At 42.2% G+C, this 22,019-nt stretch overlaps 1 protein-coding gene across 1 annotated transcript; it reads left to right on the top strand.

The window, feature by feature from the left end:
* Nucleotides 1–9,678: 9,678 nt before the first annotated feature.
* Nucleotides 9,679–20,184, top strand: LOC139597244 (glutathione S-transferase-like). Its single transcript, XM_071442334.1, has 7 exons — nucleotides 9,679–9,829; nucleotides 14,006–14,122; nucleotides 14,803–14,854; nucleotides 18,007–18,139; nucleotides 18,461–18,602; nucleotides 19,607–19,738; nucleotides 19,880–20,184. Exons 2-7 carry the CDS (start codon nucleotides 14,036–14,038, stop codon nucleotides 20,000–20,002), a joined length of 669 nt encoding a protein of 222 aa, XP_071298435.1. The 5' UTR covers nucleotides 9,679–9,829; nucleotides 14,006–14,035; the 3' UTR covers nucleotides 20,003–20,184.
* Nucleotides 20,185–22,019: the final 1,835 nt, after the last annotated feature.

Genomic DNA, 22,019 nt, shown 5'->3' with positions numbered 1-22,019 from the left:
CACCCAGAAAGAACTCCAGTTTGTACACTCCAAGATCACACTATGATGGGAGCCAAAGCACAGTTAAGAAATTAATTTTTAAAACATCCTCCTGTTCCAGACCACTAATGCAGACATACCCTGTAAGGCTCCAGGTCTGGCCCAGGTGATGGTTCATTTCCTGATATTTCAGTAAATTGTTGATAAGAACTTCCAATTTTGTTTCATTTTTTTTTTTTACTTATCTTCTTGGTTTGTTTTGAAGTGAAAAATACCTAAAGGTGTTTATACATCATGAGGACTTCTCCATACAAAATCTACAGCCATGTTTGCTTAGGCAAGGCTGCACAGTGCTGTGGGTTAACTCTGATAGCCTTATTTTTATATTCCCATGCAGGTTGGTCAATTTACTTTCTAACCTGTAAAGAGCAGCAGGTTTACAAACTGTTAGGGTGATCTTCCATATTCTGGGCAAACTAGGGATGAAATCAGCTTAAATCTAAGCTTTTTACAGAATATCTTTTTTTACTGAGCAACCTTGAGTCCTGGTAAGCACTCTAGCAGTAATTATTTAGGGTGTTAGCTGACTTCAGTAATGCTTTTACAACACATAAGAGCTCTTCAGTTCTATTACCAACCTTCAAGACAGTGGTAAACAAGAAAAATGTACAGATGTTTGTTGCTGTTTCTCCTATGTTTCACAATGTTGCCAACCCAATAATTCCTGGCTAAATGTTACTTAATGCACAGTAACCTCAAGATTTGTTTCACTCTTACCTGTCACAAATCACTTAGGTGTTAGACAGGCAGTTTTGATGTGTTCTCCAAGAAGGACTAGGAGTTTTCTTCAACTCTTGCTCTGGTAAGACCTATTTATGTACAAATCAGCCTGAGCATCATTCTGATAGCCAAATAAATTATGCTTGGTGGAGGTAAGGGTTGTGATCCTATACAACCATTTTTGGTTTAAAACACTCTGCCAATGGAATGACAAATTAATTTCCATTGAAAACACTGGGATAATTCTCACTGATCTACTAGCAAGTACAGGATATTTACTTTAGTACCAGTTATGGTTTCTGATGATGGTATGGGATCTTTACTTGTGCTTGCTGATGTTTTGGTAGATTGCAGTTAATTCCAGTGGAACTCTGCTATTTGTTTAAGCACATCTGAACGTGCAAAAGAAGCATCACCTATTCATAGGAATTTTTCAAGTCTCCTGCATGCTTCTTGTGGCACTTCTTTTCACCTGACTATAGCAACATGAAAAAAAAAAACAAGATGCCAGATCCAGGGAAAACTAGCCAGGTCGACTGACTGGAGGATTCCTAACACTGCTTCTAGCAGGCATTTGGCAGATATTCCTATGTTTAGTATAACTTGCCAATTGCCACCATAGGCAAAATGGCAAGGGGAAAATGATTTGGGGAAAATTTCTTTATAACCAATGTTATAAATGATCAAATCGGAAGCCAAATTTATAAGAAAATTTAGCAAGGATTTATTAGCTCGTCATCAAAATAGAATTTCGAAAACCAACCACCACAGCCAAGAGTCAGCATCGAGCCCAGGTTTTGGCGCTGGGTGAACAAATGATCTGACCTCCCGAATGGCAGAGTCTCCCCCTGTTCGCACCGACTGCTTCTCACAGCGAGCTTATATACAGTTTATTCTGCCTGGGGCAGAAATGACCCAATGTTCCTTTGTGTCCCTTCACATGCAGAACTGGGGCCATACATGTGCAGGGGTAGACAAAAGTCCGGTTCCAGGTGTCTAGATGATGTCAGAGCACTCCTGAGAAGTCAGTATTCACATGTAAAGAGTGGCACCGGTAGTAGATGCAATCTCCGATGAGCAGATCACTCTTGAGTGGCCCAGACATTCCAGGGAAGTCAGTGATCATGGCCCAGGAAGGTTCCATTCATACATCAACAGGCTTGATATTATCTTAACGTTGCCCGGGAACTAATTGAATAAAAATTAGGCTCTGCTCCCGGCTGGAGTGGTCAGAGACATAGCTTGGATTTTACAATATTTTATACATAACTAGCATGAATTATCTCTACCATATACTACAACCAATTCATATAGTTGGTGAGAAAGAAAAACAAAAACTTGAACACCTTCCTCCCATTCCTTTTCTTCCCAGACTCAACCTCCCTCCTTTGTTCCTGACTCCTCTGCCTTCTTCCCTCCTTCTCTTCGTGGGTTTGCAGGCACTTTCTCCACTGTTTTCCCCTGGCACTCTGCCGTACTGCGTTTGCCCCCTTGTTAAACTCATTCCCCACTCCCGCCCAGGCCGTGGCTCAGCCGTGTCCAGCAGGGGGCGTTTGGAACCGGCTGGAACCGGCTGTGTCTGGCTGGAACTGGCTTGAACCGGCTGTGTCCGGCTGGAACCGCCTGTGTCCGGCTGGAACGGGCTTGAACCGGCTGTGTCTGGCTGGAACTGGCTGTGTCCGGCTGGTGCAGCCCGGGCCTCCCCTCACGGAGCCGCCGCTGGAGCCGATGCCCCGCACAGCCGTGCCTGGTTTAAAAGGCTGGTCCCTCAGCAGGTTTCCAAGCGGGTCGCGGGGATTACGGGGACCTGCTGGTGCTGACCACACCTTTGAGGGTCCAAGAGGGCGGAGTTCGCGTTCCAGAGGTGTGCAGGACGTGGACACCAGGGCGCCTGGACACTGCTGGTGCAGAGGAGTTCTCAGGAGAAACCTGCTGCACTCGGAACCCAGCCTTGCTCCTAGGAAAGGCTTTTTTTATTTGCTGCTAGGGAAAAATTTGAGCCGTAGGCAACTCCTCGGCGTGTCCCCGGGTTCCCTTTAAACAACTCAGGAGCTCTGGGCATGGAATTAGCCTGCCATTACTTTTCCTGCCCCCAGGTGGGGCCCTGCGCTTTCCGCAGGGGCCCGCGGCGGGGCCTGGCTGGAGCGAGGCGGTGCAGCCCGGAGCCATCCTCAGCCAGAGCCCCAAAAGTGCACCCGCCTGAGGGACAGACCCTGCTGCAGCAACCTCCAAGCACCAGATGCTCGGTTTTAACATGTGACACTTTTGGAGTCAGTGGCAACAAATAATATTTTCAGAATGTAATTTATCTGTAAGGCATGGTTAACCTCTGAGCGCCTAAGTGGAAGCATGTCTGCAAGCTGCCTTGGAGTGCAGGGCAGAGAGAAGGATATATACACACATTTCCAGCAGCTCCTTCCAGGCTCTGTTTCAGTGCAGATATCTGTTGGAATTTCTCGTGCTGCAGCCTGTGCCTGTTGCCTGTTCTACTTTAACTATGGTCCTCTGAGAAGAGCCTGGTCCTGACCCCTCTGCAACTACATATTAGGTAGGTGAAGAAAGAAACCAGCTCCTTGGCACTTCACTATTTCACATTTTTATCAAAGAGGTAAAGGAATAATTCGCACATTTCATAGTAGATAAAGTAATAATAAGTAGGAAAGTTGAAACTCAGTGATCTGAATCAGTATTCCATCCATAGGAATTAATAAACCAGAGGCATTTAGTCTAGTTAAATGCAGTTTGCCTAAATTCCCACTGATGTGAGAAGCAGGAACTCAGAGGAGGAGCAGCTGAAGAATACAGTGGATAATCAGCCATATGCCAGCTCTCAGTGTGCCACTGAAAACGCTTATGTGACCTTGGTGTATAGTGGAGATTTTCAAATAGCATCATTGTATGTTTGACTCTGACATTGACCCAAGAGCTACCTAGCTGTAGGCATCACTTAATTCTAATGCAGAACAGGGGACAATTTTCTAGTCATGCTGCAGATTTGTGTTGCTTACCCTACAAGCACTACTTTTCATTTCAGACCAATTTCAACACTGCAGCTCTACCATTTAATCTCACACCTGGAAATGTCATCCCAGAGATGGAATGGAATGTTAGGCTTTCTGGAAAGAGAAGGGGAGCTTCACCTGATCATTGAGCCTCAGATGCCAGAGCTTAGTACATAGGACCCCAGCCCTGCCAGCCTACTTGGATACACATTAGTTCAAGCAGAGAATATCCTTCCACTTACTTTCTCAAGGATGTAGTTATCTTATTTAACTCTTGCTATTATTCAGCAGACAGTTTTGCTGCAGAACATTAGTCAAGGGGTGATCTGGAAGACAACTCTTCTGGATTCCTTTGAAAACCTGATTGAACAATTAGTTCTGAGAAGTTTCAGAATGGGTTGCACAGAGACATCTTTGAAATAAGCAGTATAACTCTGATACTTTTCAGAGCATCTTGTTCTGCATTCTCCCAGAGTATGCCCACAGAGCAAAACAGAGCTATGACAGGAGTGTTTGTGTTTTAATTAGACAGGCACATTATTTTTCTAGTGCCATGGTGTTTTTTGCTAATAGTAACAGGTGCTAAAATGAAGGCAGTGTAGGGCTGAGGCTGGAGAACATGTATCTGCAGGATCTGGGGGTAATTTTTAGCCTTACCACGTAAGACTTCACTAGTTGGGTAGTGTCTTGTCTCTCCTTGAAGAAAGAGGGATGCCTCTTCAGAACTAGCAACTGAACTGTATAGGTTTGGGCCCCAAAGATTTTTGTGTCTTTTCTGCTCATTCCAATATAGAAGATTAGGAATCTCCACTTTCAGCAGTGAAACATATCCCCATCAACACTTTTCTAACATGAGTGTATGTCCTGTATTTTATTATTACAATTTTATTACCTTGTGTATAAAGACCACAGGCAGTTTCAGCATGGTTCTTAGGCACACCCAAGCCATCTTTCAATATTGGTGCTATGGTAAGGACTGTGCAGGTCTCTGTGTACATCCATTCAGTTTAACCCCTCACCATGCAGGCTGGTGAAAAGAGGCCTCTATGTGTAAGGGAGCTGTTGCCTTTGTGAACTGGGCACTGAGGTCTATAGTGCTAACTAGCTGGGCAAGATGAACCAGATTCCTATTCCATTATCAAACTTGCATTGAGAACTTCCCTTTGAGAACAAGAGAACAAAAGCACATGAAGGTTTGTATCTGACTCAATGCAATTATCTTTCCCTTTACTTTTTATGTATCTTGTACCATATTGCCAATTTCTTCTGATATTTTTTCATTTGTAGTTTTTATGGGAACGTAACAACTGTTGTACATGCGCAACCTACAGAACTGACTAAGGATGCAGAAATAAACCTGAAATGAAGGTTTAGATTGTTAATGACTTCATTGCCTCTGTTCTGGAGCAAAACTCAGAAAAGTCATTAGGTTTTTAATTCCTGTAAACATTTTTCCTCTTGAATCAAGCAGGTTACAATCTTTCATATCTGTCAAACTTCTGTGGACAGAAGTCCAGCAACTGATGGAAGCTGTCCTGATGGTAGAAGAGAAAGTCCCCTCCATTCTCTCCAAGTTTCCTTTTCTGTGGGAAATTAAATCAAATAGTTATGCACACATATTCATTTTCAGTTTTGAGGAAGACAGGATGTTTGGTAGTTTCTTGCACTCTTACAGAATGCAGATGTAATCAAGAGAGTATCAGGAAATACAACCAACAGAGCAAAACACAAAAGGAGAAAAGCAGAGCTGAGAAATGCATGTGAGAAGTGAATTACAAATCAATTAGTTACAAAAATTATTAGATAAATTATTTTTTATGCATGTGATTTCAGTACGAGAGACAGAGAAGGGCTTTCATCTCCCCTATCTTATGATGGAAGTGGAAGAACACAATTAAATAAAAGCAGCAAAATACAAGCAAATAAAAGCAACATTTTCACACTAAGACAGTGGATCTCATTGTTAGAGGATGTCATTGAGGCCAGGAATTTAAATGGATGAAAGTAATGTGAAGGATATCATGAACACAGTGAAATCTTGAAAGATATTGAACATTCAGGGCTAAGCAGCTCTCCAGTGCAAAAAGATTAAACTGTGAAAGGCAGGTTATCCCAGTATTGATCACTGTGTGGTTTTTAACCTTGTGTTGTAGGCTTGTACCATCTGACTTGTATCTGCTTTTCTCTGAAGTTGGACCATCTGCTCTTAGGAAATTGCCTCCTCCCTCATCAGCCCTGAGCCACCATCTAATGAAGCTGATTTCACAGGCTTTTTTTGGCTTGATTAAAGGTTTTCCCACCCCTATTCCTAGTAGTAGAAAATAAAAATATTCTTTAAACCTAAGTTCAGGTTATTAGTAGTTTTAGTTGTAATAATGCACATAAAGTGAGAGTCTTAGAAAGATCCCCAGAACACAACAGATACCAAATAGAGGAAACATACACTAATACAAGTTTATATCAAAATGTGATGTAATTACAATACATGGGCTATTTAAGTTAAATATTTTACAGTTAAATTTGTTAAATATACTAAAGGTATGTTTCAGTTGTCTTGGAAACCTTGATCTTGCCTATCTCGTGCCTTGATAAAGCAGCCCTTTGACCATGTTGAGACAGATCAATAAAGACTAAACAATCCAAATAACAATGTACTGAAAACCAGGTCTCCATTTAAACTCTCCTCACAGCACTACAGTGGGTGTAAATTTACAGTGGGTGTAAATCAGAATTAGGGTTATTGTTTTCAGACTTTCCTATGCCAGTGGTCCAACTGAAAGCCAAAGAGCTCAAGGAAATATGTGTGAGGGTTACTACAGGCTTGGTTAACCTTGCTTTGGGCAGTCAGTAAAGCTTCCTGTACAGAACCTGAAGGTTTGCAGCAAGGCTTGAGTGATGCACGACTTGTTCAGACTACTCATGTGGACTCAAATTATCTTTATCACAGTGGTGTTGTGTGTCAGTTTAGGAGCTTGCATGTTTAGGAGTGCAATAAGCAGCATGGGGAGAATCCTCCTACCCTTCTGTGTTTAATGTGGCATTTAGTGATGTACCCTGTGCTCACCTCGGAGAGGATGCTGCAATCAGGCATCATTCCCCAGGCCAGCTGCTTGGTGTTTTGTGAGGATTGCAGGTAGGTACATTTTGACAAGACTTTGAACCTACCTCATCTACAGCACAAGGAAGTGTGTCTGCAGAGTAAAGTGGGAAGGTGACATGCCAGGGCATGGTATACTCACTAGTTAAAATCTGCCTTTGCCCAAGCCCAGATCCCTTCAGCAGCACCTGGGCCCCATGCCCACTTCTTGAATACTCATGGGTGTGGCTTAACAAATCATGTGTAGAAGAAACTTATTTTCTTTTCTGCTCTGGAGGTTTACAGAACACCTATTCAAGTTATAGATAACAGCAACCTCCTTGATATGATTACCTTCAGGTTCCAAAGGAGCTTTGTAATTACATTATGAAAGGCTGTGCTGGAAGCAAAATAAAAAGAGAACAAGGGAGAAAGTCTTTCTGCCAAACAAGAATGGGTAGAAAGGGAACAACCAACAAATCTAGATGTGGCCATAGTCAGCAAATCCAAAAAGTATCAGAATGCTTTGCTTGACCACTCAGTCATCCCTGACCCTTAAATTAGGGACCTCTCCCTCCCTCTCTTTGCCACCAAGCCTACTGTTGTCCTTGGCAGCTTTTGAGACTGCAGAGAGGACAAAGAGACTACAGTTACGTGCATGCTCTTCTGTAGTCTCTGTTCCACACACTCAGGTGCATGCTAATATTAAACACCTCAAAAGCAGGAGTAGATTAATCTTGATTCAGTACTGGATAAGTATGAACAAATGCTCCTTTCCTACTCAGCTATCTCTGTATGTGCTGCATTCCTACTGGAGCCACATCTGCATTACACAGGGATCACCGTGCCCATGCTTGGTAAAGCATGCATTTACATAATGTTCAGGTATTCCAAAACAGGGTACCTATTCTGCCAGCTGGGGATTTTTCTGGGCCTCTGCTGGACTTCTGATTCATATTTAGGAATTTTCTCGAGAGTAGCCTGGTAGTAACTGGGTTTGACATAGAAAAAATACAGAGGCATGCATTAAATGTCATGCTTTACTCAGCACGTTATGAACTTATGAGAGAGTTAGAATTAGGCAAAGTGTAAAGAAGCACCATACAGTTCAGTTTTGCTGACAGCATCAACCTCCAAAGCACATAAATTACAAATTTGCAGGAAGCCTCTAAGGGAAGTGCACCCTCTGAAGAAACTGCCAGCAATTGCCAAGCAGAGAAACCATTACAAAACTCCACCTGAGAGGAAAATGTTACCTGGAGACTTTTGTCCTGAGATTCCCCATAGTGAGGTGCTAGTGAGATTCCCCATAGTGAGGAGACCTTATCTTGGCACCCAAATCCCTTTTTCCATTTGCTATGCTATCCTTGTGTCTGTTCACATCCACTTTTAGTTTTGGGATTTTTTAGCTGAAATACAGATAGAAAAGCTGAAACAATTACTTCTCATGGGTAAGAAAATCATCATTTATTTAATCTCTGAGTGTTAGCCATGTACATTCAATTTCAAAAATTAATGCTATTGCCTTGAGACATAGAGTGGGTTGTGACATAAACTGCTTGTCCAATTTTTATATCAAGTAAGCTTGATATTGTATTTCAAAGTAATTGAGCCCTGTTATTCCATACTTTGAGTAACTTCTCTATGCCATACAGCAGCAAAAATAAAGACCTGCCAAATAATTAAATAAGCCGAGAAACTTTAGTGGTTTTTCTTTAAATTATTACTATTACCTTAAATATGACCCAGGAAAAATCTATCATTTTCTCAGTGTGTTCAAATGTCTTGCTCTTGTATTTGGGTAAAATGCCCCCAAAATTCCAAGAGAACAGTTTGAATAGATGGCTACCTTAGAAACTGTGAGGTTGGTGTCATGGTGTAGTCAAATCAGCAAACAAAGACTGTCTCTGCTTGGGTGTCAGTTTTCAGAACCATACCACTTTAAACTGGATTGTGTCAGTTTAAGAGCAATGGGAGGCTTTTTCTCTTATTGGGTATGGCTGGAAACTCCCCCAGGCTGCAGAGTTTAAACAGCCCTGGGGAACCTGCCTGTGCTGGGTGGGGTCTGAGTTAAGGTAAGAACTTAAAAATTCCTTTTTCTTAAAGTGTTTGCATGACTATTTTAAAGTGACACAACTAAGTTTTTTAGGGCATCTGCTGGTCTAATGTGAATTCTCTGCTTTCCTTAGTTCGTCTGTGTGCCAGGTAGACTAAAAATTGCTTGATAGTTATTCACCAGTGGAAGCTGCAGGAGAGAAAATGCCAGAGAAAGGTGTGTTTTAATCAGGAAATTAATTCTGTGGTGCAGTCTAGAGCTGACCAAGGCAGCCATGAAACTACTGAGAGGACAAAGTGCAAGTCTCGAGCACTGTGTTGTTTCTTCTGGGTTTGAGCAGGAAAGCTGGCCCATGGGATATGCTGGACTCTAATCTCAGCTCCAGGGCTAAACAGCACTTCATGCTGAGTGCTCCTGTTTTTGGAAAATGATGATCTCTTAAATTGTTCTTGCATCTTGAGATGTATGCTCAGAGAAATTCTGGACAGGCATGTTACTGAGGCTTACAAGGCAGTAGGAAATGGAATAGAAATATGGATTTTAGACAAAAGCAATTTAAAAATTGTATGTAGTCAAATTTTGTGTTGAAGCTTTTGCTAGATGTCAGGGCAGTGTATGCAGGATGCAATTATTTATTTTACTGCAGCATAAATTCATGACATGAACCAGTTCTTCAGCAGTGTCTGGGTTAGTGCAGTAGTCCCCAAATGTCCTGAGTAGTGTTTTTGCTATAGGAATCAGATATTACTTAATTAAACTTAGAAGGTTTTGCATTCCTGTTCTCAACAGTCCCTGGACATCTGGCTGTTTGTACCTTTTGCAAGAGTCAATTTTGCTCAGCAGGAGCAGTCAGACATTGCTTTTCAGGAGCAAGAAACACCAGCTCATATCGTGGACTACTTCTAAGCCTGGTGGTTTGTACTGTTGTTATGCAATGTATGTTAGACCATTTCCTATCTCTTTTTTGTCCTTCTGCCATATGGTCAGGCTGACACGTTTCTCTGGCAATTGTATAACTTTAACAGTTCAGTAATTCATGGAGCATTTGATAGTTTACTTCCACTAGAAGTCATAAATCCACACAGCTTCCATAGCTGCCCAGAGGCACGGCACACTCCAAATGCATACTGAGAATCAGCATAAATATTTACAGACTCGGAGCAGCCGATAGATCTTTGTTAATGCAATTAATTCAGCTGCTTGTGTGCTCAGCTTTGGACTGAGTGGTGGAGTTTCTGCTGCTTTATTCTTAGTAGTTAGTCAATAACCTGTATAATAATGTGACCACCCACAAATAACAATTCCAGATTGGTATTTAGAAACAGCACATCTGTTACATCTGCTTGAGCCTTTTAGGGTTTATGGCTGGTTATTGCACAGCTGTGATGTCATTCCTTTCCCAGGTGGAAGGAGTAGCATAGTGGGATTTGGCATGTCAGTTACTGTCCCAGAGGCTGTTCCTTGCCCTTCTTGTGCAAACAAGGTGAATGATTTACCACAGTGTGGCAGTCCCAGGACAACTGCAGCTAACTTCAAAATCTTCAACACACAACCTTGTGTGTTGCCCAGTGAATGGGTCCTTCATCACCTTAGGTTATCAGTATCAGGGGTTTTCCTATTTCCCTGAAAGAGCTGTCTGGCACTGGCAGAATCCTACAACTTCTGAAAAGTGTTAGCTTTTAGTATCTTGTCTTGGAATATTTTGAATTATTTTAATATGATTTTCAGATAATAGCTACTCATCTTACTGAAGAATATGTAAGGGAACTACAGAATATCTGTGCAACAAATTGTAACTTTGGCCCAATGACCATTTTTAATTAAGGCAAACACGAACTGAAAGTACCTGCCTATATGTGAGCTACAGGTGTCAGCTGCTGTATAATCAATGGAGATGCATTCAGCAGATCTAAAGATTTAAAGATTTAACCAAAACTCAAGAGGGTTTTTTTTGGGATTTTTTTTTTTTTGGTTGGTTGGTTTTGGTTTTTTTGGTTTTTTTTTTTTTTTTTTTTTTTTTATTGGTAGTGTTTTTGGATGGTTTGGGGTTTTTTGTGTTGTTTTTTTTTTTTTTCTGTGTGGGAAGGTTAAGGTAACTAAAATCCACTCAGAGCTGACAGTTTTTTTAATTAAAAAAAAATCTTATGGCAAATTTTAATTCTATGTTTGTCATTGTTCTTCTCACATAATTTAATGCTACATAAAATCTCTTGTTCATGTGAAATGATAAAATGATACCTGAGGCTTCTTACTCCTACTATTCTTTGCAAATAAAAGACAATGTTTCCAGAAGGATTGAGGTTCATATACTTGATATTTCTGACGTTGGCTTTTTTAGTGAAAGGAAAAGTCTTATTTACTGTAAGTTTCTGTGCGTTACAAGTTGGGGCAATGTGTGTTGACATGATAGAGATGCAACGAAGCTGACAAGTATGATAATGAAAGAAGCACTAGCTAGTTGTTGTGAACTATATTGATATACTGCCCTACAGTGAAAAGTAGTCACACAAGATGCAGAAACTAATAAAACACTGTCCCTAGAGCCAGACATTGTAATTAGGAACAGCTATTCACACTTTAAAACTGAACATACTTTTTTCCATAATGTGTATTTGGATTATGTTTATTAAATTACCCCAAACATCCCTATTTATTTCAGTAGCATGACTTGGTTCTTACTGGAATTGCTCAAGGGGCAACTCTCAATTTTGATTTTTATTTAAGTGAAGTTTGGGCAGAATATGTTCCAAGTGTACTTTGTTTTAAGTACACCTACAAAGAAAGCACTGTGGCTTGAAGAAAACATACTACTGGAGTGTACTGAGCCTGATTCAAATAGGAAGTGTCAAGTGGATGCAAGGTGTGACAAATGTAATGATGCAGCTTTGGCTTTAACTCTGGGAAAACTGGAGTCATCTGGAAATTTTATTAAGTGAGGCACTCTGAGCCATTAGGATATGATTAGAAGATCTATTTTAAAGGGGTTTTTTTCCTTCTGATCATCAATGTATGATACAAACATCTTTGTGAAGGGGAATGCTATTTGTGTTCTTTCAGTAATTAGGGCACGGAGCACAGAGCAATTAGGCCTGGATGTAGAAGTGCTTATGCTGACATCTGAGCACTGCCATCCACATACCCCATCCACATACCCCATCCACATACCCCATCCACATACCCCATCCACATACCCCATCCACATACCCCATCCACATACCCCATCCACATACCCCATCCACATACCCCATCCACATACCCCATCCACATACCCCATCCACATACCCCATCCACATACCCCATCCACATACCCCATCCACATACCCCATCCACATACCCCATCCACATACCCCATCCACATACCCCATCCACATACCCCATCCACATACCCCATCCACATACCCCATCCACATACCCCATCCACATACCCCATCCACATACCCCATCCACATACCCCATCCACATACCCCATCCACATACCCCATCCACATACCCCATCCACATACCCCATCCACATACCCCATCCACATACCCCATCCACATACCCCATCCACATACCCCATCCACATACCCCATCCACATACCCCATCCACATACCCCATCCACATACCCCATCCACATACCCCATCCACATACCCCATCCACATACCCCATCCACATACCCCATCCACATACCCCATCCACATACCCCATCCACATACCCCATCCACATACCCCATCCACATACCCCATCCACATACCCCATCCACATACCCCATCCACATACCCCATCCACATACCCCATCCACATACCCCATCCACATACCCCATCCACATACCCCATCCACATACCCCATCCACATACCCCATCCACATACCCCATCCACATACCCCATCCACATACCCCATCCACATACCCCATCCACATACCCCATCCACATACCCCATCCACATACCCCATCCACATACCCCATCCACATACCCCATCCACATACCCCATCCACATACCCCATCCACATACCCCATCCACATACCCCATCCACATACCCCATCCACATACCCCATCCACATACCCCATCCACATACCCCATCCACATACCCCATCCACATACCCCATCCACATACCCCATCCACATACCCCATCCACATACCCCATCCACATACCCCATCCACATACCCCATCCACATACCCCATCCACATACCCCATCCACATACCCCATCCACATACCCCATCCACATACCCCATCCACATACCCCATCCACATACCCCATCCACATACCCCATCCACATACCCCATCCACATACCCCATCCACATACCCCAGCTGGTTGCCCGGGGTATGCAGCAGCTCGGTACGAAGGCGCTGTCTCTGCCGTGCTCTGGGAGAGGTGCAGGTACAGCAAAGCAGCGACAGCCTCCGTGTGCCTGTCCCACTGGAAACAGAGGGCCCCCACGCCCAGGGGATACTTCTCAAGGCACATGGAGCCAATGCAGCTGGGTTCTACATCTGGCTTTGAGGGACACCTCCCAGCTGCCATAAGCAGCAAGGAAATGGGCTGTAGCCATGCAGCTGGCTACAGGAAAATGGCCAAGGAACTCATCCTGTTTAATGAAATAAAGAGATATCAACAATTCATTCACTCCTATTTGAGGGAAGATATGGACTGCATATGAAGCTGCAAAATACACATATGGCAAACAAAGCTAGACAAATTTCAGCCTGCTGGTAAAACTTGTTTTCCTTTTCTTCTTTTCAATGATGATGATGGGCAATGAGGTGAGGTGAGTAATTTCCCTGAGGATGTGGCAGGATTTTCAGTAGCTTTGTATAATTGTCTTCATAGGCAGCAGTTCCCCCTGTAGCTAGGGACTCATACCACTTGTTTAAACAGGTCTGTGTTTGCTTGCAGTCATAAGAAACCTCCCCGGCAGCACTGGGGAAGGCTTTACAGATTCACACATCTTTCCTTTCCTAGCACTGGCTGTGTGGTGTCACTGGCCTGTCTCTCATTTTATGTTTGAACCAAATGAAGTTTAAACTTCAACAGCTATATAGCGAGAATAAAAGGTGCTATCTCCCCTCAAAGCAACGATGCTTAAAACACCAGTTTTATGAGATACTGTTTCCTGCTTAGTATCTTTCAGGGAACCAGGAGCTCAGGATCATGTCGGGGAAGCCCAGGCTTACCTACTTGAACGGAAGGGGCCGGATGGAACCCATACGATGGCTGTTGGCAGCAGCTAGTGTGGAGGTTGGTTGACATTTCCAGTAGAGTGTTACAGACTGGTGTTCTCTACTTTCCTCAGTGAGGGACAATTTAACATGCATGTGGCAAATAAAAGCTGCATGAGGGTGGCTAAATTCTTTTGTCCAATGGCACTGCATGTTTGTAACTACCTTGTTCCATGGTTGATACTTGGGCTGCAAACTCAGTGGCATTCAGAGTTTATTAGAAGTCATAGCAATCTCCTGATGTGATTAATCATAAGGGAACAAAATGGGGATTTATTTAAAGGGCTTTTATTAATCACACGTTATCTAGCTGTGCTAGCAGTCTTATTAAGTTTGCAGTTGCAATGTGTGTATTCTGGGGTGGGGTTAGAAATATTTGATGTGCCTTGTGTTTCCCTTGGCATTGGCTCCAACCTGTCGTGTTTCTGTAGATTCCTGCACACTGTTTGAGCTTGGTCTTCAGTTATTTCTGAATCAGTGCACTGATGCAGAAGTGTCCAGGCCCTCCTTCTGCTCCCCATCAACTGCCAGGGTGTGTGAGGGATCCTTGGGACATCTGCACCTAAACAGTGCAGCTGCAGATCTGGCCCATTACCTTTTGTTTGATTCAGTAATTCTGGGCATGGTTATGTGCTATCACTTAACAGAAGAAAAATGTTCAAATACAGCAGCGTGACACAATTCTTACTCCTTTTTCAGTTTGAAGAAGTTTATTTGGAAACAAAAGAGCAGTATGACAAGTTAATTAAAGGTAAGATTCCTGACACCTAAGACTTAGTCCTTCAAAATAAGTGTCCAGCCTAGCTAAACTTACGGTTTGAAATAACTTACTTAAACCAGTGGAAACTTCTGGGTGCACACCTTGAATAGTGCAATACTAGCTTTGAGTAACCTGCTATTTCCAGTGCTAAATAACTGGTATAAGCTAAAAGGTAGAGCTTCTCTGATTGTGCTTATTCTAGTACGCTAAACAAGCAAACACTTCTACTTAATACAACTTACTTACCTATGCTGTTGAATGGGACATTCCAGCATGGTACCTTGCACATTTTTGGTCCAGGACAAATAGAACTCCCTGAGCCTGAGATGGGAAGTTTCCCCTAGTTAAAAAGCATGGAGCCAGCAGGGAGACCTGTGGAAAGCCTGGCATGGTCAAAGCAGCATGCCACAAAGGCTTCATGCCAACTTTGGGAGCAAGACCAGTTCTTCCCACACACCAGTGCAAACCACTTGCCACTGCCCTTAATATCTGGTCAGAGTAATCCAGCAGTGAACCCCTCTACAGACACCCTGGAAAGAGAAGACCTTCCTGCCAGAGTGGAGAAGGAGTTGGGATAGTGAGGAGCAGCACAGAGAGCATACGCCCCACAGTTTACCTGCTGCCCAAGACAAGTGAGAAAAACCTCAGAGCAGGCTGGGCTTGCCAAGCTATACAAGGAGGCTTGGAAGAGGTCTTGCCTGCATTGTGGCTGAACGCAGAAAGAAAAAACTGTGTCTAAAGAAATTCTGACAGGGAAAACTAAAGTGAACAAAAATAAGATAGAAGTGGTATTAAGTAGATAAGAATTAAATTTGCAGGTCCAGTTTTCTGGGACTCTTACAATGTGGGAGGACAGCACAGTGTACAGAAACCAATTATAGCTCTAAATGTAAGAGCACAGGTACTGAAAGCTCAAATTTCTATATCTTTCACAAAAGTAGGTTATCTAGAAGCAGTGATACTGTAACCAGGATTGTATCTGAGCTTATTGATATCCAGAGAGAAGAATTAAATGGCGGTGAAAAGGATAGGGAAGTTTTATCAAGATCAAGTGTTTTATATCTATATATTGAGCTTAAGATGGTGAGAACACAAAGAAAAAAGGTGTGGTTTAATAGAATGGGTTGAAGGAAGATAGATAAATTAGTCATCCTGATAAAGGGGCCTCTGGAATGTTGCCAGTTGTGCAGGGCAGGACTCAACAGGAGTAACTCCACGTTACTTCTCCCTTAAACTTTTCTTCTCTCCCTACCAATATGATTTTTGACAGTTTCCTGTGTTTAGACTCTACCGCATCGTTAGACTGGCCCAGGCATGACTTTGGCCTGTGCCAGCTGATGATCCTCCAGGCAATGCCCCAGCAGTGTCAGGATGATGCCTGGGCCAGAGGCTGTTCCCAACAGGCAGCTTGCAGAGAGACAGCTGTTTTGGAGGCAAAGAGAATTAAATACCCTTGGCCTGTGCAGACCTGTACCTCTTGGCCTGCGGGATGACTAACCTGGCTCAGTCTGTGCAGCCAAAGGTTGCCCAGGTGCTACGTGGGTATCAGTGAGCTCTGCTGGTTGGTTACAAATAGCAGGTGATTGTTTTTTAATGTGTGCTGCACAGACCACCTTTGGAGAGAACAACCCAATCCCTGGAATTACGGGTAAACTCCTTTTAATCCTGCATATGTATTCTGTGCTGTGGTTATGTGAAGTGGTTCTCCCTACAAAATGAGGGAGGAGAGGCAGTCCACTACTGATTTTAAGAGGGACTCCTCTTTTCTGTAGATAAGAAACAAATGGTGTATTCAGTCATATTTGCTGTGTTGCTTTTTGTCAAGGGCCAGAAAGACAAATGTTATTTTTCACTTCACATCTTTCTGCTGAAAAATATCCTTCCAGATCTATTAATTTTGCTATTCTATTGTTTCTGCTAGATAGGTACCAAGTAATGTTTCTTCCTTAAGATGCAGAGGTGTGTTCTGGAAAGACAAGAACACACATGATCTTTCTGTGAATGTTTACAAGAAGCAAATACAAGCTATTTGTTGCTGCAGAGATAACTACTCTTTGAATTTCAACTGTCAATTAATAATGTAGAATGAGTGAAGAATATTAATTCTAGCCTAGCAAGATATTTTAACAGCTCTGAAGAAAAAGGCAGGCAGATGTGCCTGTTGAAATGAACCTTCATATCTGAAAGAAGAATTCACCAAACAGATATAAATTGAGCAATTAAAATAAATCATTGACTTTGAGCAACGCAAGTGGCAGCTGCCTATTTGGATTTGGAGTTCTGCTGTGATTATACACAGGGCAGAATTGTTCTCTGGATGCCATTAGTGTGTAGATGGAGGAGGGAGTGTCTCCAAAAACAGTGAATTAGTCCAACAGAAAACTGGTCTAGAATAGACTGACTTTGCAATGCTAAATCTCTGTGTGTACTTAGCTCTCAGAACTGCCTCACTGAAAGCTCAGACAATTGCTCCTACCAGCACCAGCAGAAAATGGGACTATAAAGATGTTTCTATATAGGCCTAAATTGTTAGAGAATGGCACTGGGACTAGGCCTGTAAAATCTATGGAGACACTCAAACTCTGGTCCTGAAGTGACTGTGTGAAACTTATTCAAACACCAACAGCTATCACAGGCTCTGCCTTTAGCTCTGTAGCTTCAGGATGTTTAAAGGGACCTAACCCCTTCTTGTAACCCTGCAGCTTGGTCTTGCTGCAGTACTACCTGTGTATGTCCCTGTCAGGGAATTGATCTGCATTCAAAAGAATTGGATTTTTTTCAAGTTCAGATTTACTAGGTATCTTCATTCTCCTCCTGTGCCTTGGGTTGGAAGTGCTGGTTCAGGCTTTTCCTGCCAGCATGGGCGGTCTCCAGAAGTGCAGAGGTGCAGGCAGGGCCAACTCCCACCAGCCACTGAAGCTCTGTCAATGCTGTCAAGCCCAGGGCCCAGCTGTGCTGTGGTGACTTTGCAGGAGTGTGATGCAGGCTGTTTGATCCTCTCCACAACGTTAGTTGAGTGCTATGAGTTGTACAGTTAGAGCAAGACATTAGTGGTCTACACTGCAAGAGAAATGTGCTCAGTGTCTCCTCCTGTGCACCTTGCAGGAGGAACTAACAGGCTTTCCTTCACCTCTCCACCCTAGATGGATTCCTGCTCTTCCAGCAAGTGCCCCTGGTTGAGATCGATGGGATGAAGATGGTGCAGACCAGAGCCATCATGAGCTACATAGCAGGGAAATACAATCTCTATGGGAAAGACTTGAAGGAGAGAGCCCTGTATGTAACACCTCCTATCACTAACAGAGCAGTCAGTTATTTGATAGCTACATTATATAAACCAAATTCAATCCTGTAAATCCCATATAAAGGCATCAAAAAGGCTAACAATAAGATTTAACCACTGCTTCTGAAATGCTCCTAACAGAAACAGGCTTCTTTTCTTTTAGAAAAATATTCAGGTTTCGTTCATGCTTAGTTTTGGCTGTGAAAATTGGCACTATATTGGTGATATAAAATTCCTGTAAGTTGCCTTAGTTAATTGGAAAACAGATGAAATAACGTCTGTGCTTTTTTCTCCCATCTTCCCCTGACCAATAGGATTGACATGTATGTGGAGGGAATATCAGATCTGATGCAAATGATTTTGATGTTTCCTTTCTCTCCACCTGATGCAAAGGAGAAAAATCTTGAGTCAATTAAGGAGAGAGCAACTAACAGGTACTTTCCCGTCTTTGAAAAGGTAAGTGACAGCAAGTATGTGTCTATCAAACTTGCAATTATCCAAAAAGTTTCTGCAAAATAAAAATGTGTTTGTAGTGTGGGTCAGTTTCCAATCCTCAGCTTTTTTGGCTATCAGAAAAGGGGAAATAGAGCAGCACATCTTCCTCTTTTTGTTTGCTTGTGTTGTCAGGGCTGTGGTATTTGAACATCTGTGAAGCAGTATGTTCTCAGCTGTACAGAAAAACTTTTCACTAAAAGTTTTGGGATTATTTTTCTTGAAGGAGTAGTTCTAGACTTATATTTGTTTGAAGCCCATCTCTCCGCCATACTTAATTTCATTTGGAAAAGTTTCAATGCAAAAGCAAAAATTCCTTGTAGAATCCTGTAGAAAGGAGTACTTTAGTAAAACTACAGTCACAGATTTATAAAACAATAAACCCAACCCATATGATTCACGCATCTGGCAATATTTCCCACTTTTGTAATATTGATCTAGTTTTCTTGCAAAACAATAATAAAGGCTGAACATCACACAGGTTCTTAGCACTAAAATAGTCTGTTCCCAAAAGCAGGGATTTTCTTTAGTTAGTTGTTGCAATTCTGCATTTCTAAGTTTGCTTCCTGATATCAGCATTGGACATCACTTCACATGAAACATGTGAATGGAAGTTCTGTGAATTCCTTAAATTGCTTGTTGCTTCCTCCATTGTCCCTGTTTCTAATTCTAGGACTGTTACTAGTCTACTGAAGCATGTGGTTTTGTTTTTGTTCCTAGTGCCCATCATCATCCATTATTACTTAGTGACCAAAGTTTGTAGTCTGTGTATTAGAACACAAAATGAACAAAACTTCATTTTTTCCCAGCAATAATGAAATTTAGGCTCAGCTTCAGCTGAAAGGTCCACCCTGAAATTTCAGATAGAATTGCTGCTCAGCTCTGCAGCTGTGCTGTGAGGTTTAGCTGCCAAGGATGCCCATATGCCCCACTCTCATCTGCAGCCCATGTTTTCTTGTCTTCTCCAGGTTTTGAAACAACATGGCCAAGACTTTCTTGTGGGCAACAAATTCAGCTGGGCAGATGTTCAGCTAATGGAAGCCATTTTAGCAGTGGAGGAGAAAGTTCCTGATGTGCTCTCAGGGTTTCCTCAGTTGCAGGTAATTTAATTACTGAGCATGCTGTATTCAGGAGCTAGAGGTCAGTCCTGAAGTAATCATCTCCCCATGGTGGATAATCACATTTTTGTGGCTGGAATTCCTCTCTTGCTCTGTTTTTTAATTATTTCAATCTTTTTTTAGGTGTTTAAAACCAAAATGAGCAATATGCCTACAATTAAGAAGTTCCTGCAGCCTGGCAGCCCAAGGAAACCCCCACCAGATGCCCATTATGTAGAAACGGTGTTGAAGGTTTTTAAGAAATGAAATCCTTGCCACCTTTGATGAGACCCAAAATGCTGGGAGAGCAGGAGAAAGCAGAGCAGCAACCCCAAACCCTAAACCAAAGGAGAAGGAAGCTCAGCAAATTAGTATTGTTTTAATTAAAACCAGTGCTAGAGGAACAAAGCAACCCATACCAGAAATAAAGCATTCTGTTACACTGGCAATGTGACAGCAGCTTTTTCTTTATTGATATCAAATGCTTGGCAAAACATGAAAACAAAGGGGTATGGAGGAAAAGAACTATTTGTAGGGTTGGGAATTTATTAATTTGGAAAAAACAATGCAGTGTTAGTATTGTCAAAATACAACTTGTTGGAGAAGATATTTTCTACATGAAAAGAAGCTCAGAGTAAGAGCTGTGGAAGAGAAGAAAGAGAAGACTTGCAGCACCACTTAGCCTTTAAAGAAGTAGACTTGTTTCAAATTTCCATTCTCAAATATAAAGCTTTGCATGAATTGGATTTTTAAGGTCCCTCAGTAAAGTTTTTGCAAAAGTTTGTTTTTTTTTTTGATTACTTTTGTCTATAAATCAGGTATTTCAAACCTGAATGATCATACCAGCTACTCCCAAGCTGCTTACAAATATATAACCTCTTGAGAGCAAAGTGTTGGGAAAGCAAGGTGCAGTCTGCTTTGCAGACTGTGGCAAGGCAGAGGGGGTTTATTTCTACACCTTTAGGACAGAACACAGAGCAACAGATACTCACAGTACATTTAATTTCAAATAAAAATATTACAACAGACAAAAAACAGCCCTGTGAAGTGGCCTGATGCAACAGAGAAGCAGCTGCTTAGAAGGAAACTGTGTTCCAACAACTGTCAGTAACCAGATCTGATGCTTAATAGTCTATGACATGAGCAAAGAAAAAAAGAAATTAGAAAAAATATGGAAAAATGAACCTGAGGGAGACAACAGAAGAATAATATTTCCCAAAATAGCTCAGTGAAGTGACATTTCTGAAAGTCAAGTTATGAGACAGACTATATTGGACTTAGTTGCCTGAAATCTCAATGGATACTTGTGACAGAACAAGAAATGTCAGTGTTGGCATTAAATCACCCTCTGACGAGGGTGCTCCTCTCCCCTACCTCTAAGGGAAGGCTGAAGGGACTGGCTTCATCAAAACTTTTAACTATCTCAGTTGAAACACAATCATTCTTGAGTAGTTCAGCTGTAACTGAAGAGCATGCTGAGGGATTCCTCCTGAATTTGGACCTATTGGAAGGAGACTAGACAGCTAGACCAGATGTAGATGTCTACAAAGTTAGGTGAGATGGGTTTTTCTAAGTTGTCTACACTATCATTAACTTTTAGGCTTGAACTCGTGTTTCCCTACCAGGTGATCACTAGACTCAGGATGTCTCCTAGAGTTTATCAGGGGCAGGCCTACAAATGTCAAATCCAGACAAGTTACCTAAAAGGGAGTTTGGGTTTGTGAAACAGCCAGATACACATTGGTGCACATGTCACTGCATGAGAGCTTCAATCTCCTACATTATCCTAGATTCTGTGTCCTAAGTCATGTGTGTCCAAAAATGTGGGAAACACTGTTTCCAACAGTGTCAGAGGCTGGATGGAAGACCTTCCCAAAATGTAAGGAGGGGACAGAGGGACATAGAGCCCTAACCAGAATGGGGAGCTACAAGAGGTGCTCTCAGTCAGGGGTCCTCTTTTGTGAAGCCTGGCTCCCCTTATGTGCCATATGGGATACAGTGTTCCACATGGGGACTAGGCACCTCCTAAAAGACAATACATTGAGTGGTGACTCTTTTGATGCCTTGTCCTTCTGTGATTCTAGCTCTAAATAAATTATTAAGTTTATTTTATTGTCAAGCATGGAACACCAACAGTAGGGATTGACAGGACGAGGATCATTTTCAGCTACCAAGCAATCAAGGATGCATACAGGAAGGACATGAAAGAGACAGCCTGCTGTACTGTAACTGCAGGTGATGGCTACAACAATATTACCCAGGTAGGTTAGATAGGCAGGAAGGT

This window comes from Agelaius tricolor, unplaced genomic scaffold (genome assembly GCF_023055355.1).
Source record: "Agelaius tricolor isolate 1412-34295 unplaced genomic scaffold, bAgeTri1.0.p SCAF_1, whole genome shotgun sequence".
Taxonomy (NCBI): domain Eukaryota; kingdom Metazoa; phylum Chordata; class Aves; order Passeriformes; family Icteridae; genus Agelaius; species Agelaius tricolor.
Note: the sequence above shows the minus strand (reverse complement) of the source record. Positions and strands in the feature narration are given on the sequence as shown.